This window comes from Punica granatum, chromosome 5 (genome assembly GCF_007655135.1).
Source record: "Punica granatum isolate Tunisia-2019 chromosome 5, ASM765513v2, whole genome shotgun sequence".
Taxonomy (NCBI): domain Eukaryota; kingdom Viridiplantae; phylum Streptophyta; class Magnoliopsida; order Myrtales; family Lythraceae; genus Punica; species Punica granatum.
The window spans coordinates 9,422,796-9,439,494 of NC_045131.1; the positions used below are offsets into that span (position 1 = coordinate 9,422,796).

The 16,699-nt window shown below is 37.3% G+C and overlaps 3 protein-coding genes and 1 long non-coding RNA gene across 5 annotated transcripts; 1 reads left to right on the forward strand and 3 right to left on the reverse strand.

Annotated features, from left to right (window-relative positions):
• Nucleotides 1-1,766: 1,766 nt before the first annotated feature.
• LOC116208939 lies at nt 1,767-3,625 on the reverse strand. Its single transcript, XM_031542516.1, has 3 exons — nt 3,487-3,625; nt 3,246-3,386; nt 1,767-2,089 (listed from the first exon to the last, which is right to left on the reverse strand). Exons 1-3 carry the CDS (start codon nt 3,623-3,625, stop codon nt 1,767-1,769), a joined length of 603 nt encoding a protein of 200 aa, XP_031398376.1.
• An 866-nt stretch (nt 3,626-4,491) lies between these two features.
• Nucleotides 4,492-5,396, forward strand: LOC116208506. The gene is made up of 2 exons (XR_004157084.1): nt 4,492-4,760; nt 4,863-5,396. It is a non-coding gene; the product is annotated as an uncharacterized LOC116208506 (long non-coding RNA).
• Nucleotides 5,397-6,338: 942 nt separating this feature from the next.
• LOC116208500 lies at nt 6,339-10,152 on the reverse strand. 2 transcript variants are annotated; one of them, XM_031541986.1, is made up of 3 exons: nt 9,834-10,152; nt 9,666-9,749; nt 6,339-8,921 (listed from the first exon to the last, which is right to left on the reverse strand). In XM_031541986.1, the coding sequence occupies exon 3, from the start codon at nt 8,818-8,820 to the stop codon at nt 6,619-6,621; it is 2,202 nt and encodes a 733-aa protein (XP_031397846.1). In that variant the 5' UTR covers nt 8,821-8,921; nt 9,666-9,749; nt 9,834-10,152; the 3' UTR covers nt 6,339-6,618. The 2 variants fall into 2 exon arrangements, with proteins under 2 accessions (XP_031397846.1, XP_031397845.1); XM_031541985.1 differs by lacking the exon at nt 9,666-9,749 and having other exon boundaries at nt 9,834-10,151.
• Nucleotides 10,153-10,550: 398 nt separating this feature from the next.
• On the reverse strand, nt 10,551-11,164 carry LOC116208505. Its single transcript, XM_031541993.1, has one exon. It carries the CDS (start codon nt 11,111-11,113, stop codon nt 10,676-10,678), a length of 438 nt encoding a protein of 145 aa, XP_031397853.1. The 5' UTR covers nt 11,114-11,164; the 3' UTR covers nt 10,551-10,675.
• Nucleotides 11,165-16,699: the final 5,535 nt, after the last annotated feature.

Below are 16,699 nucleotides of genomic sequence, written 5' to 3' on the forward strand. Positions count from 1 at the left end.
TATAAGTAACCATATATTAGTATATACTTATTTTGATAGTTATATTTATATGATTAGATATTACATTTATATTCACTCAATTTAAAAAAAATCAAAAATTAGTCTATATTTGAGACAGTGGACACGACTATATATTAAAGAAATATATGTATTAATAAATTTTTATTATAAATAACCATATATTAATATATACTTATTTTATAGTCATATTTATATGATTAGATATTACATTTTTTTCTTAAACAAAAAATTCAAGATTATCATATATATTATATAGATGATCATAACTTCTAAAAAGTTTCAAAACTATTCCGTTATATGGATATTGTAAAATTAATCAATCTATGATTTTTTAAATTAAATATTTTGTAATCAACAATATCTTATATAAAAATTAGAAAAAGATTCTATTTTACTATGTTTTTCAAAAAGTATCGTTAATTTTTTTAAAAAAATATTTTTGTAAAAATTATTATAAAAATTTAAAAACTCAAAAAAGAGAAAATAATATTTTATCATACCATATCTTTTAAAGATTAAAACAAACAATTTCAATTAAAAATTAATATAAAAATAAAAATTCTAGAAAATTCTAGAAAATTCAATTAAGAAACCGAGTGATTTATTAGGTCATCTGATCGAACACGTTTATAGCTCCTTTGTAAAAACGTATATACATAGAAACATATTTATAATATATATATATGGAAACTATATAATATAAATACAAAGAAACATAATATATGACTTTATTTATATATATATATATACTTATATATCTACAATATCTAAAATTGTCTTATCTTGTAACCGAAATAGATAATGATGTTTTAGAAGATATCATAAGTAAAGATATTGTAAATTTACTTATTTTATCGTATATGTATAGATATTAGTGCCTGCCTTCCTCTTAATGAACATCTTACTTTAAAATTTTTACCTATCCAAACAAGGAAGATTCTATCACGATTGACTGCAAAAAAATCATCATGATTGTTTTCTTTTCAGACATTAGATCATATTAGTTAAGATCTGGGCCGTACATGTGTCCAAAATTAGTGATGTACAGGTCCAAGTACCCTGCATTTTTCATAATACCCAAATGCTACCCTGTAAACGACCGATTCCGATATTTTTGAAACCAGACTTTATCCTGTTAAGCTATGGAATTAAATTATATCCAGAAGTAAAGTATGATTTAACTCCATTGCCAAACAAAGCATCATCTCTACTCAATCGTACCATAGAATATCAGTGCCACCATTCCCTTTCCGTTTTACTCTTGGAGGGAAATTCTACCTCACTTTTAAGTTGGATCCACGTTTTACGATGTGAATTTCGGTTTTAAAAAAAATCGAATGTGATTAATTTTAGACATCCGATGAGGATCTTTTAATACACAAGACTCGTGTAAGTGATTGAATTCCGTCGGACGAAAATTCCATGGATCAGTTCTTGTTATACCGGAACAACCCATGGATGTCCAAAGGAATGCATGTTAGTCAACATAGGAATGCTGGAAATCTGAACTTACCAATAGGAATACTATCGTCATGTTTGTAATTTATTATTAGACAATGCATATTATAATATGGGATTATTGTAATTATATGTATATAGACAGGAGTCTATTTTCATGCTGAAAATCATAAGAAGTTGAATTTGAATTGCCACGGGAAGAAATTGCAAGATAAAGGGAACGTATAATGGACATGCTGCAAAACCCAGTAAGCGATGACGACAATTGGCATATTGGATCAAGTACGTCACGAAATCCGTCTCTTGACCCACTCTTCCAGATCATGGTAGAACGACATTTGCGTGCACAGTTTCTTTCCGGTCTGACAGAAGGTTGCGAAATGTTCACAGTTGTTCTGGCAGAGGTTGTACTCGCCAAATCCCTGGCTCCGGAGAAGCTCGTAAGCTTCCTCAACAACCTCATTGGCGGTCCTGCTGGACACAAGCGTCGTGCAGGTTCCCGATTTCTTCAGCAGTAGCCCCACTCGGGGCGCGCCGTACACGAAGTACCTTATGGAGTGGAGCTTCTCCTCGTGGCAGCAGAAGCAGTCGAGGCATGTCCTGACGACACCTATGTTGGGGATGAAACAGAGGAATACAGAAAGGGATAAGAGAGGTTTTTTACTTTTTTTTTTAAGTTTTTCATCAAGGCGGCTGCAAGTTACGTTTTTTCTACAAAGACCAGTTGTACTTATTCTATATATAACTCTTAAACACTCTATACACAAAGACCAGTTTTAATTACAATTCTTTTTTGAACTCTACTCTATTTATCTTTAATTCAACAAACACAATTATTACTTTTTCCTTTTTTCTTCAATTATTTTAACCATTTAATTCAATTTTTAATACTAAATTTTCTTAACTATTAATTACTTTTTTTCACAATTCAAAAACACAATCATTATTTTCTCTAAACTATTCATCACTTTTTTACACTTTTTCTCATAATTCAATAATACAATCATTACAAATCAATTAAAATCAAAACTAAACTTTAAAACTAAATACAATATAAAATATTTCTAGACTCTCTCCGTTTAGTTTCGAAATCGAATTTTAGGATTTTAACTCAAACTTTAACTCTATTCACTACACAACGAAAATCAACTCTTCAAAGTAAAAAATGTGGGCCGCATATATAAACCCACATACAACTCCATTATACTCAATTCAATTTTTAATATTAAATTCTCTCAACTATTCATTACTTTTTCACAATTTTTCTCATAATTCAATAACATAATCATTACAATTCAATTAAAATCAAAACTCAACTCTACTAAACTCTAAAACCAAACACACCATTAACTAAAGACACTAACATAATTCTAGACACATTACACTTAATTTAACTTAACTAAACTTTTCACTTAATTCGACAACACAATGCTAACTTTTTATCTTTTTTTTTCAAATTCCCTTTCATACTTTTTCATATCTATTATTTAAATTAATTTTTTAATACTAAATTCTTTCAACTATTTAGCATATTTTCCTCAATTTTAATACTTTTTCTCAATTTAATAACACAATCATTATTTTTTTTATTTCTTTTTCAAATTTTCTCATATACATTACCAATCACTTTTATCTTAGTCTCTTTAAATAAAATTAAATCAATTTTAATTTCATTACCAAACGCAATGTAAGACTAACTAGACAAGAAGACTCCTAAAACTCTAAAATTTACTTTAATGAAAATTACGAATTAATCATTTACCAACCTAGGTCTTTGTATTCATCGTATAGGCATTTCGGGCAGGGAGGACGGTGCGCAAACTTCTCGGCCTTGGGCAGCCGAAGGACGTTGTTCTTGGTCTCCGTCTGGATAAAGTGAATCACAAACCCATCCCCGACATATATTCCTGAAACATCCCTAACTTTCTATTAGCAAACTACGATAATCTCAACCCCAATACTACTTATAGAAGTGAAATGTTGATAGGGAGAAGAGTGGGACAAAACCGTGATGGCTGTATAAACCGTATCGCCTATGAGAGTAAATGTGGTCGCCGGGTTTCAGATCATTCGGGTCGATCTTCTTCCAGAGTAGCCTCAATGTTCCCTCAGCTTCTGTCTTGATCTTGCTCAGGATTGCTGCCATTGTGAAAGCCTTCTCGGTGAAGAGACATGGCTGAGTTCATTATATATAAAATATAAATCAATTTAGGAAAACTTCAGTTGCAGAGACTTGCACGGTTCCTAGTCCTCGTTATTTTCGAAATTGTCACTTTTCTAAAATTTGGAGAGCTGCATTTCTAGGAAACTCCATTTATTGTTGAATTTTTTGGTCACATCCTGTTTTAATGAAAGATGCAAACCGTATTTTAATGAAAGATTATCAATATCGTGATATTTGTTTCGTTACATTGATATTGTATAATGAATGATTTGTAGAATTGAATTGAGTTACTTTTTATTTTAATTAGATTGTAATGATTGTATTGTTGAATTATGAGAAAAAAATGTAAAAAAGTAATGAATAGTTGAGAGAATTTAATATTAAAAATTAAATTGAGTATAATAGAATTGTATGTAGATTTATGTATGAGATCTATCTTTTTAACTTAAAAAATTAATTTTTATTACGTAATGAACAAAATTTAAAATGTAATTACGAAATCAAATTCAACAAAGGAGTTTCTCAACTTAAATTATCGTGAGTACACTCTTTAAATACGCCCTGTACTTGCACTTTTCTAGGAAACTTCAGCTGCAAGACTGGCACCGCCAGACTTGACTTTTCTAGAATTTGAAGGGTCAATCATTGACACGTCAGAATGCAACCTCTGATGAGGTCAACCAACATCAGTGTCCAATGATGAGAGTTGAGTACAGTGTTATCAGACAGGACCGGACCGGGCCGCTGGACTGATCAGACCGGAAACCGGATCTATATCCGGTCCAACTAACTTAAAACCGATAATTTATAAATAGACCGATGAATCTAAAAACACGGGCGATTTTTAAACGAACCCACGTGAACCACTCAAAAGCCCGGGCAGTTTTCAGGTCCCCTCCTCCCCCCAACACCCCCGGTCGCTTTTATTCTTCTTCCTTCTACTTCTACAGTTCTGCTTCTGCTTCTGCCTCGTTCCGATTAAACGCGGAGGAAGTCCCCGATCCGCCATTGCGAGTTCCAATCCCGTGTCTGGGTATCCCGGCGAGCATTCCCATGGATGCCTGATCCTCGACCCGACTCGCTCCCAACTCACATCCGCTTCACTCTCCCCCACAAGGTCATTCCCTGAAATCCCCCATTCTGCTCCGCGTAGGCCGAAGATCAATCTCCCTGCGGCGATGTTTTTTTTTTTATACTGTGTGTTGCTTTTCCTTCTCAGCCGAGCAGAGAGTTGACGCTGCTGCTGTTGGTGATCATAGAGAAAAGTTCGTTAGGGGCAAGGTTTTTTGATTGGTGAGGTACTTTGGCAGGGCTTGGCGGATATCGATTTGGTGAGGATTCTGAATTGAAGAGTTTTGTTTTGTGTGTTTCGGGTTCGGGGTCGGTTTTGGAGGAGCAGAAAGTGTTCCGCTCTCCTCCTCCTCCTCCTCCTCCCTCTCTCTCTCTCTCCACCCACTCCGTGTTGTCTGTATCGGTCACGATGGATTCGGTATACGCTCTCCTCCTGGAACTTGGTGAAGAACTTCCCCCAATTCGCGCATATTGACAGTTTCTTTTTGAGCGGTTCCGAAGTGGAATGCATCGTTGTGATGATTCAAAGCGTACACGGATCTCTATCAGTTAGTGTTGTTTCATCTCTCTTCTTTTATTTTATATTATTTTCTTGAAATAATAAATATTTATTTATCTTGTAATTAAACATGTGATCCCACCCATCGAAATTCCGATTGAATCCATATCTCGACCGGTTTGATATCCAGTCCAATTTTGATAACACTGATTGAGTAAACCAACTTGTCCCACGCCAGTCTCCAAATAGAAAATTCGGGGATCATGTATGAAGTTTGGATTTCATCATTCGAAATTTTCGAATGTCTGTACCTATCGGTGAGCCAGAGTCCATTCATTTGGGTTGCATTTAGACCGAACTTGGCTTTCGAGTCGGCCACGATGTGGTGGTGCCCGGCCTTGGCGAGGTTATGAAGATATTGGACATGATTACACTTAGGCCCTGTTTGGATTCGAAGTTAAAATCACCATGATTTTAACTTTAACTTTAACTCTACACAACAAAACAAAACACACATTTGAAAAGTCAAACTGGTGGGTCCCATATCTTATTCAAACAACCAATCTCATTATACACAATTATCTACTATATCCATTTATTTTATTTAAAGTCAAACTGGTGGGCCCACAAACCCTTGTCTTCTTCCTTAGTTAAAGTTAAAGTTTCGTTGACTTTAACTCCGAATCCAAGTAAAAAGGGAAAAAAAAAAAAACATTGCAGTCGTAAATCAGTGGACTCGAGCTTTGTGATGATGTAATTCTCGAATTTGGATAAATTTTGTTGACATGATTAACCAATTGTTTGTCTTTTGTTGCAAAACAAGGAGCCGACAAATTGGCCGACCTTGTTGACATCGAATCACATATTCAGATTCGGATGGGATGATCCAAAAAACCCACGAGAAACCAGGTCCGGATTCCTAGCTAATCAAAAGTCAGACCATAATGGACTAATGAGCACAGCCAGAAATGTCACTTTCTCGTACTCGTGAAAGCGTTTAATTCGAATATTTCGCGACTATCTTAATTTCATAATTTAGGACCCTTCTATCATCTTTAAGAGAACATGCAATGATTCGATAAGATATGCACATTACTACAGGGGAAAAAAAAAAAAGAAGAAGAAGAAGAAAAAAGAAGAGATTTCGATGGCAAAAATGTCACATTATTCAAGACATTACCAGGTTACAATTCACCATTACCGTATGAATCCATGACATCTATGACGTCTGACCATCGAGGAACTTCGAACTCACCCACGACAAGGCAAGACAACCCTCTACCTACTATTTACTTACGGAAGCCTAAATTCGTGATAGACTACAGAAAATCGATAGTTAAAAACAAAAACAGAGAATCCATGGAATGAACAGTCTCCTAATTGCTACCTTAACTTTGCCACTATCTTAAATAGGTGCTGCACAAGTTGTCCTAAAGTGTCCAGTCTGATTGCACCGGCTGCAGTGCACCACCCGCTTCATCCTCCCGCGGTCCTCCGTCCTCACCCTCTTCTTTCTCGGCCTCCCTGGGGGCCTCAGCGACTTGGGCGGGTTGATCATGACATCCAGGGCCCTGTTCCCGTTAGGATCCCCTCCATCTGCTGACAATTCCTTCCACAGAGACTTATCAGGGATCGGGTGGATGGTCTGCGAGTAGGCCTTCCGGTAGGTCGCCACAGTGAAGCAGCTCTCTGTGAAACGCTGCACGTTCTGCCGGCATGAGAGGAGAGCCGACACTGCGTGGGAGCAAGGGAGCCCATAGAGCTGCCACCCCCTGCAGCTGCAGCATCGATTTCGAATGTCCACTATGTTGGTCCCCTCGTGGGATATGACTTCGAACTCTGCCTCATTGGCCCGCAGAACCTGGAAGGTCCGGGCTCGTTCAAGCGCCTCTGCAACCCGCCTCTCAGCAGAGGGCACGAGAGTCGAGGTCCACTGCATGCTCATTTCTCTCCGCTCGTTGAACCATGTCATGAGCTGCCTCCTTATGCACTCCATCATCTGGACAATTGGAAGCCCTGAGGCTTCGAGGATCCATGAGTTGAGGGACTCAACTATGTTAGCTGTTACGTGCCCAAACCTCGTCCCCTCAAAGTACGCTGTTGCCCACAGACGGGGTGGGATCCGGCGGATCCAGTACGCAGCATCCTGCGAGATCTCCTCGATCTCAAGGACCTTGGCCTCAAACTCAATCACGGTGAGGGCATGGGCCGCCTCCCAGAGGAGGTTGACAAGGATAGTGTTGTTGAACTCCTTCCTGAAGCTTTCACTCAGGTGGCGCATGCAGAATCCATGAAAGGCTGTGGGGAAGTTAGCCTCCACCCCCTCCACGATTCCCTTCTGCCTGTCTGATAGGATTGTGAGCCTTGGCATGTTCTCAGCATTGATCTCAAGGAGGTTGTGAAGCTCAGAGAGAAACCACATCCAATTATCATCATTCTCCTCATCAACAACTCCAAATGCTAAAGGAAACAGAGCTCCATCTCCATCGAAACCCGTTGCAAGAAGCAGAGTTCCGAGATATTTGCTCTTCAGATACGTCCGATCTAGCCCAAGCAGAGGTCGACAAGCGTTGAGAAACCCATAAATTGATGCCTGAAAAGATATGAAAAGCCGCTGGAAGGAACTGTCAGTAGGATTCCCATACACCGCCGCTATACTCCCCAGATTTGTCCGTTTGATCTGTTCACAATACTGAGGAAGCAAGCGATATCCTTCTTCAAAGGATCCCCGCATTACCGCCATTATTCGCTCTTTCCCTCTCCAGGCTTGCTTGTATGAGAGGGTGATTCCATGGAGCCGATGGATCTCCTCAAGGATTTCTTTGGGCTTGTAGTTTGGATTCTCAATCAGGCGCTGTTCCACGGACTCGGCGACCCACTGGACTGAAGCTTGCTGGTGGCCCAGATGGGTGATCCCTCCACAGCTATGGTTCCCATTGATGGTCCTAATCGTGAAGGTGGGGACTCCAGGGAGCTTCGCCGCATGGATCCGCCAAGGGCAACCCTCGCTTGCACACTTGGCTGTGAACCGGGTCTTATCAGATTTAATTGTTTGGATCTCAAAATGAAGGGCGATTGCAGTATCCCTCAGCGCCCTTCGGCAGCTCTTGACATCAGGGAACTCTTGACCCACCACAAGCTCATAGTTTGGGCTGGCCACACAAGCACGAGCTTGGATAATTGGATGGGGAGTGACCATGAGCCCAGTGGCCTCAAGGCCCGTTTCTTCAGAAAGGTCCGTTCCCATTCCCTGGCTGTGGTCCACAGCAAGTTCTAGATTGTCGTCGAGCTCCTGATTCTCCGAGATGCCCAAATCAGTGCTGTTCAACAAAGTGAGCTCATGGTTTTGAGCCAGCTCATGGTCTTCGTGGTCAGGTTTCTGTTCCATGGGCAACTCGTTCTCGTGCACATAGGCATGGCTGCTGCTGCTCCCTTCTTGATCATGGGTCGGGCCTAGGCCCAGCTCATGGTTGTGGGCCTGACCCAGGCCCAAGTGATGATGTTCGTGATTTTGGCCGACACCGAGATTATGATCATGGCCTAAAAGAGAATGCTGATTCTGACCCAGGTTATGACTTTGGCCAAGAATCAAATCCTGGTTCGCCATTCAAGAGCAGATCTCGGCGTCTTAATCACTTCAAGATCCCAAAAGCAATGCTAGCTATTATCCTCAAAAAACCTTCCTCCCAAACTGTGTCGAAAGTTGGCCTGCGGAAACAAGTTAATATCCTGGTTTAAACAGTTTCCAAAAGTACAACCGAGCCAATGATCATAATTAATTGTATACAAATTTATTGAGATTCCATATTGCGCAGCTAAAATTACTTTTTCCAGCTGAAAGATAAAATCTTTATAGCACCAACTAACACGAATGAAACGCACCTAAACAGGCCAAAAGCATTGACGACATAAGAAATACAAAAGAAAATGCCATACAACCAAAGCCATATTGGTCTGTTCTCCTATCCTATGTCACTCATGCTAAGAATCAGAAGAGGAAACACTAATCACAATACCAAATAAGCTACATGTGTTAAATGGTCATAGAAGAAAACGACAAACACAGTCTCCGTAAGTGAACTCCTTTCTTGACCAACAAACCACCATCCCTGCGTGCCCGCCCCATACCCTCTCCCCCAAATATTGATGGGGTGGGCGCCATAGCGATCTGTGCTCATAGTTTTTGTCACTTATGCTAAGAACCAAAAGAGCGAACACTAATCACAATATAAACTAAGCTAGAAGAAGGCCATCGGAAAAAGCGATGAACACATCATCTGAAAGTAAAGTCCTTTCTCGACCAACAAACAACCATTTCCGCGCACGCCCCCCCACCCACACACACACAAATATCTCAAACACTTATAGCCATCTCTGATCCTTCCTAAATACATAACAGCACCTTCACGAATAAATGAAAGCAGCAAATTTCAATTCATCAATCTTACGCACCTGAATAGGCACGGAAAACATGCAACCTTAGATTCAAGATTCTCAAGTAACTAAGAAATCGGCCAAGAAATGATCCTTCAGCAACTACGAAAAAAAAAATTACAGTTTCCACTGTCAGCTCTCTAAGCAGCTCATCACACCAAAGAAAATATCCAAGCTGAAACTCACACGAAAATTGGGCGAGAAAGCTCAAATCCCAGGCGAATCCGAAAATGGGTCCTCAAGGAAGCTGGGAAAGCCGCCACCTTCCACGGAGACTACATCGCCCCGTGATCAAAACTAGGGTTTTGCGGGAGGGTGGACGACATAGTGAAGCAGAGGTCGTTGGGGAGGAATCACAAGGAAACGGAATTTGGCGGGTAAATTGGGAGCGGAGAGGGATAAAATAGGGATTAGGGCAGAGAGAGAGAGAGAGAGAAGGAGATTGAAGGGAATGCCAGGGGCAGAGATGAGAGAAAGCTTTCAGGGTTGAGAAGGGAATTACAGATCTTCGGCTCAGCGGAGAACGTCGGGGGCATTTAGGTCAATGGAGGTCGCGGGGAAGGCGATATTACGCTTCTGCCCTTTGCTTTTGGACCTTTCGGTCGGTTTCATTCTCCATCTTTGATCTGGGCCTGTTGGGTGGGCCCATAACTCGGGCCCAAAATACAATTGCACACAATTCGATTTTCCTTTTTCTTGAAATTTATATATTCAGTGGTTGATTTCAATTTAGTCCCATTGCGTTATCTTCACTTGTTCTGGTAGTACTTCTTCAGTGCACATGTTAATCGATTTCTCGGTCGGCTTGTCAAGTTGATAACCGTTTCCGCCCTTATACAGACAATGGAGTGTTGGACCGAAGCAATTTCCGAGCTCGTTGTATATACATGGTTGATTCAGGAGTTCGAGTAGAATTAACCAATCATATATAAAACATTTCATCGAGGAAAAACAACGCATTATTTGCAAGTTGAACTTATATGATATATATTGCTGAATGAAGCTATTCTAAACAAATCCCTTCTTGATCACGTCGAGACATAGTGAGAAGACTGAAACCCGACAAACCCTTCGGAGAACTCCTTCCATGAGAAGACTTCATCTAACCCGAAGCCCGGAACAGCCATAGGATTTTTAGGGAAATCAAAGGCTTTATCCAAGTAGAAGCACTTCCGATCATCATCCGCTGTACGCGGCCAGTTAGCAGGAAAATTATTGGCCATGAAGCCGGTATGATCAGCGGGAACGTTCTGGGTCGTTCCCAGTTCCCTGTTGATTGTTCCAGCTTCCTCGTCGTGAGGTGATAAAACCCCAACGTCGGAGTCCTTCCCGGTGAGCTCTTGAACGATGGCTCGGAACTCGGAAGCGGTTGTAGCCCTCACCATGACGGGGCTCGAAATGTAAGTGATTTTTAATGGCTTCTTCTTCGTCATCGTATCCTTGGATGGCTTTTGTTTGCCCATCATAGAAATTGCAACGATAAAGAGATAAGAGCAAGGGAGCAATTTGAATTTCTTGATTTACTAAGGGTCGTTTATATAGTTTCCTTTTGTCAAAAAGGCTCGTGGTAGGGAGGTTTCGAAGAAACTGAGGACTATGGAAAGAGACAAAATTGGAAAAAAAAAATGATAACGGAAGGCGACTAAAAGCAATTGTTATTAATTGAAATAATACGCCATCTTAATTAATTCAAGCAATTCGACATTTGATCACTTAAGTAAAATTTCAATTCGAGTCCTTACAAAAAATTCATGTTAAGAGAGCTTTACCCCTTTAATAGGCCGACTAGATTATACTGAATCAATCGATGCTCAATTAAATTTTCAAATACCAGAGTTTAAAAAAAAAAGGTGAATTATAGCCGAGAAGTAAAACCACGAGGGATCATGCCATTAGTAAACTGCATCCCTCGTGGCTGGAATTCGAGCTCGATAAAGTCAATACTCGAGCAAAATACTATATTTGTTTACAAAATTAATATTTGATAATTAAGTTTGATTTTATTTAATTTAAGTTAATTTAATTTTTCATCAATTCAACAACACAGTCATTGTTTTTTAAAATTTTCTCTCATACTTTTTCTTATAAATTATTACATTTAATTTTTTAATACTAAATTCTCTCAACTATTCAACACTTTTTTTTAATTTCAATATTTTTTTCTCAATTCAACAACACGATTATTACTTTTTTATTTTTTTTAAAATTCTCTTATATACTTTTTTCAATTACTTTTGTCTTTATTTCCTTAAATCAAATGTAATTTTATTTTCAAACGCTATGTAAATTTAACTTAACTTAACTTAACTTTTCTTTTACTTCAATTCAACAACACAATCATTACTTTTCTATTTTTTTTTTCAAATTCTTTTGCATATTTTTTATTTATTATTACAATTAATTTTTTAATATTAAATTTCTCTCAACTATTTAATATTTGTTTTCTCAATTTCAACATTTTTTCATTAATTCAACAATATAATCATTACTTTTTTGTTTCATTTTTCAAATTCTCTCACATACTTTTTCCAACTACTTTTGTCTTTATCTCCTCAAATCAAATAAATTCAAACTTAATTTCGTTACCAAATGCAATGTTAATTTCTATTAGTAAATTGAGGATATTTTATGTTTTTATCAAAATAAAATTGTCAATAGTCAGACATGACAACTTTCGTTCGATGATTAATCGAGTAATATTATCTTTAAATGGATTGATAAAACTCATTCAATTGAACGATACATGCCCTAGAATCCTAGATGGGATCGGTGTAATGGGCCCACATATATTCATAAAGTTAAACTTATGTAATAGAAAGTCGGATTTCGGGTGGTCGTGCTCCGTATAATAGTTTTCTTTCTCGATATCGGCCTACCGGCATCTAGCTTGTGAAAAAAGGTTCGGCTTCTTGAATCACTTACTTGCCGAATTAACTCATATACTTTTCTTTTAATAATAATTTGCGTGCGGACGTTAAATATGCTAAGTCATTGAGGACCCAATATTGACTAACTATAATGATTAACAGCAACAGAAAACAGCAGCCTCGCGGTCATTGTCTAGGATGGGTGAACAGAACACGTGAGATGGGGTAATTAATTATTTTTCAATCTTTTCAAAGAGATTGCCTTTCTTGAATAATTTATAATTGACACATTCATCACGAATTCAGAAAGTTGACAAAAAAACTTGAAATATTCAAAACTTGTGATTCCCTAAGCAACTAATAATCACACCATTATTTAAAATATGTGAGAGTTGTTTCTCTTATTCAATTTTGGATGTTAAAATAAGAAATTGAAAAATTGAGTAATAAGCACATTCTAAAAATAATTTTATTTGTGAAATATATATATATATATTTTGTGTTTTCTCATCTAATAGTCGTTACACGTCGTATTTATATGATTATATCGACTAATTTATTAATAATGATTATCAGAGGGAGTTTAAGTATTCTGGTTTAGGATAACTTCGAATAATGACAGTGGTTTAAAATAAATATTTAGAATCAATTATTTTTTTAGGATGTTTATCGAAAAAAGTTCCAGTATTTCGATTGGGGATTACCTGGATTGATGACAATGGTTCGAGACAAATCTTTAGTTATAAGTGGTCGAGTCTTATATCTTCAAACCCAAAACTCGAGCTAATAGGCATTTTAATTAATTTTTCACCCGGGATTCCAACACCTAACACACACCCACCCGTCCTCAATCCCTCAACAACTTATTATGAGTTCTACATTCTAGTCTAGTTTGTGGACTTGCACATGGACGTATATCCTGCTTTCATATTATGTAAAATTTTCAGATTCATGCCTAATAAAGAAATTTGAGCTGGAAGGTGGTAGAATCCATGAATTTTCCTTGTCATAATCAATGTGGGGCATTAAGGTTTTTTTTTTATCCGATTACAAGGGAGATCCATGGACATTAGTGTGTGGGACATTAATTTTTATCACTATTAACAAAAGCTTTTAGGTTAGACGAAAGTGCAATCTCTTAAAGAAAAAATGAAAATTTTACATAGTATCAGAGTATATCATACATGTGTGTAAGCTCATACTACACTAGGCTCTATACTAAGGTTGTGTTTGATTACTCTAATTAAATGCTGAAATTTGATTAAGCTTGTTTAATAAATAGAAAATAAAAATGACTTAACTTAATAAGTAAAGTCAAAAAAATGTTGAATGAGTAAGTAAATTGAAACTTACTTAATCATTCAATATATTTTATCTTATTCGCTCATCTGGGGTTCAATTTACCATATTTGCAGTGACCAGTCCACACAGTTTTGGAAAAAAAAAGAGAGAGAGAGAAGGGGGGAAGCAGAAGGGTGACGGTGAGGGTAGAGGGCGGTGGTGGTCGGGATTGGAGCCACCACAACCATGAATTCCCTTTCAAAGAGAGAGAGGAACCAAAGCCGATGGGGGCTTCTTCATCGACCCCTACTAGCACAGAAGAGGTCGCCGTAGACATTTGAGGTCGCCAACGACCTACTTTGTGCCCGTGGAAGCCTGCGATGGAGCCCCCACTGGCTCCGATTTCACTCCCCTCTCTCTCTTTTCTAAAATTGGAGAGAGAGGGAGATTTGGGGCGAGGTCGCTGGCAACCCTTAATGTTGTTGGTGACCTCGATTAGGGCGGTGGTGATCGAGATCTGAGGCTACCATTGCCTCTCACCTCCTCCTTAATTAGATTCCAATTTGACCTCTTTTTAAAAAAAATCAATTTTTTAATTCAGTGAAATTAAAATTAAAACAAGATTAATGTACAGGGGCCAAAGTTTAAAAAACAAAAGTTTTGTGGCAGAAAATGAAAAATATCATAATAAAGTTTTTGTATTTAAACTTTTTCCCTAAAACAAACAAAATCAACTTGTTTTCTTAATCACTTATCTTGTTAAGTGCTTATACGCTTTGTTTGTTTACGAAGTCATGCTCTACTCCATTTAACTTTATTTTACTTTTCTTTTAATTCAACAGTACAATCATTACTTGTTTATACTAATTTAATAATAAATTTTTTCACATATTTTTTCTTAACCATTATTACGATTATTTTTCAATATTAAATTATCACAACTATTCATTATTTTTTTTCTTAATTCAACAATACAATCATTACTTTTTTATCATCATAATTTAATAATAAATTTTTTCACATATTTTTTATTGACTATTATTACAACTAATTTTTTAATAATAAATTCTTCCTACTACTTTTATCTTTATCTTGTGGAGTTAAGTAGAATCACATTCTATTCCGTTACCCAAGGTCACCTAAAATTTCAACACTTAAAATAAGGACATAAATTTTAAGTTCAAACAAATACAATCTAAAAGCAACCAAAGTACACTTCAGATTAGTCCATTCTCGCCCAAACATGAAAGAGAAAGCCTAGATCATGGTCTAGAAACCCAAAAAAGCTAAAGAGGAAAGACCTGCCTCATGGGCAGTCATTGAGGGTCGTTGTTTAAGCCACAGGCATCTGATGACTAATCCGAACATAGTAAAAATTGTTACGTGAAAGCAGGTATAGAAAGTAAGAAAACTTAATGTCAACATTGATTATGAAAAGAAAAATCCATGATTATCTATGGGACTTGAATTCTACCACATCAATTTGACTTTCCGATTCAGATATGAGACTAACATCCATTGGAGACGGTTACCATCATCATGATTATTAAAAAAAGAAAAATTCATGATTGAAACTAAGCACTCCCCTAGTCGCCTTCGCGATCTGCCCCTATTCAAGTCACCTCCGGAACTCATTGTAACACCGCCTCATTTCACGGTGGATATATATATATCTACATCAGAGATTTACTACTGAACGGTCACATTTTTAAGATCGATTACATGAAGGTTTTGGAGATGAATCATCTTTTGCTAAAATAAATCTTAAGAACGAGGATATGTAGGATTTGGGCTACACATGATTCATCGATCCTTGGGAGTAAAAAACATTTTCTCTATCCTTAAATGATGGTACTGGAATTTCACATTGTACTGATCTATCGAGGATATAAAGATTAGCTTCTTTAATTTATAGTAGTTTCAAGAGCATCCTCTGTTCAGGAGTCGGCTTTTCGCGAAGAAAATCAAACATTGTGAGCGGTACCTTAAGCGGCACGTACCTTTCGGTATGGGAACGTGCATATCCAATATTATCAACTTGACCTCGGAGCTAATAAACCACTAAACCGGCGGCAGGAAGATCTCGGCCTTGAGCTAAATTGCCAAACAAGCTCTGCTAAATTAATCAATCATATATTTGGACCGTGCGGAAAGATTATATATAGTTGACCATATGGAAGCTTCTCTTCACCTCCCACAACAAAAATATATAAATAATAATAATAATTAATATGATTTGGTTCAAACAGTTCAACGTTTATTTTTCTTAAGTAAGATCTCGAGAACGAGTCTTGTGAAAAGAAAAAATTCACGCTACCAGAGTTTTACCCTTTAATGGACCGATCTGGCTCGACTGGATTATTTGGGGTTGAATTGAACTTCCGAATATTAAAAATTCACACTTAAAAAAAAATCACGTGCGATCCCAGTAATCTGCTTATAGTGATCTCATCTTTTAACTACCTTTCTAGCTTGAATCTTATTAGAAGGCCTTGCAGATAACACATACTCGAATTCTTTGGAGGAGGTATCAGAAATGTCCAAAAGTGTCATCAGATAAGAGAGTAATTTCCTTAGCTCTTATAAAAGCAAAATTCAACCACCATCCTCTTTTTATTGGTTTTTTTTTTGGAATGTGTGCCGCCTAGTATTCAAAAACAGTGAGAGTATTGATTAATTCAAATTTGATGTGAATCGGTTCAATTCACAAGAATTGAATTAAAAATTTTATTTAAGTGGAACATGTGCTGAACTATTATTTGAATCTACTAAAAATCAAAGATTATCTATAAGTATTGATAATTTGTACCATATACATTATCAATATCTGAATTTCCAGATCCTGACCTTGGGAAGAAAATACAGATCCTTGGAGGGATCGGCTTCCTTCATGGGATCCTTCCT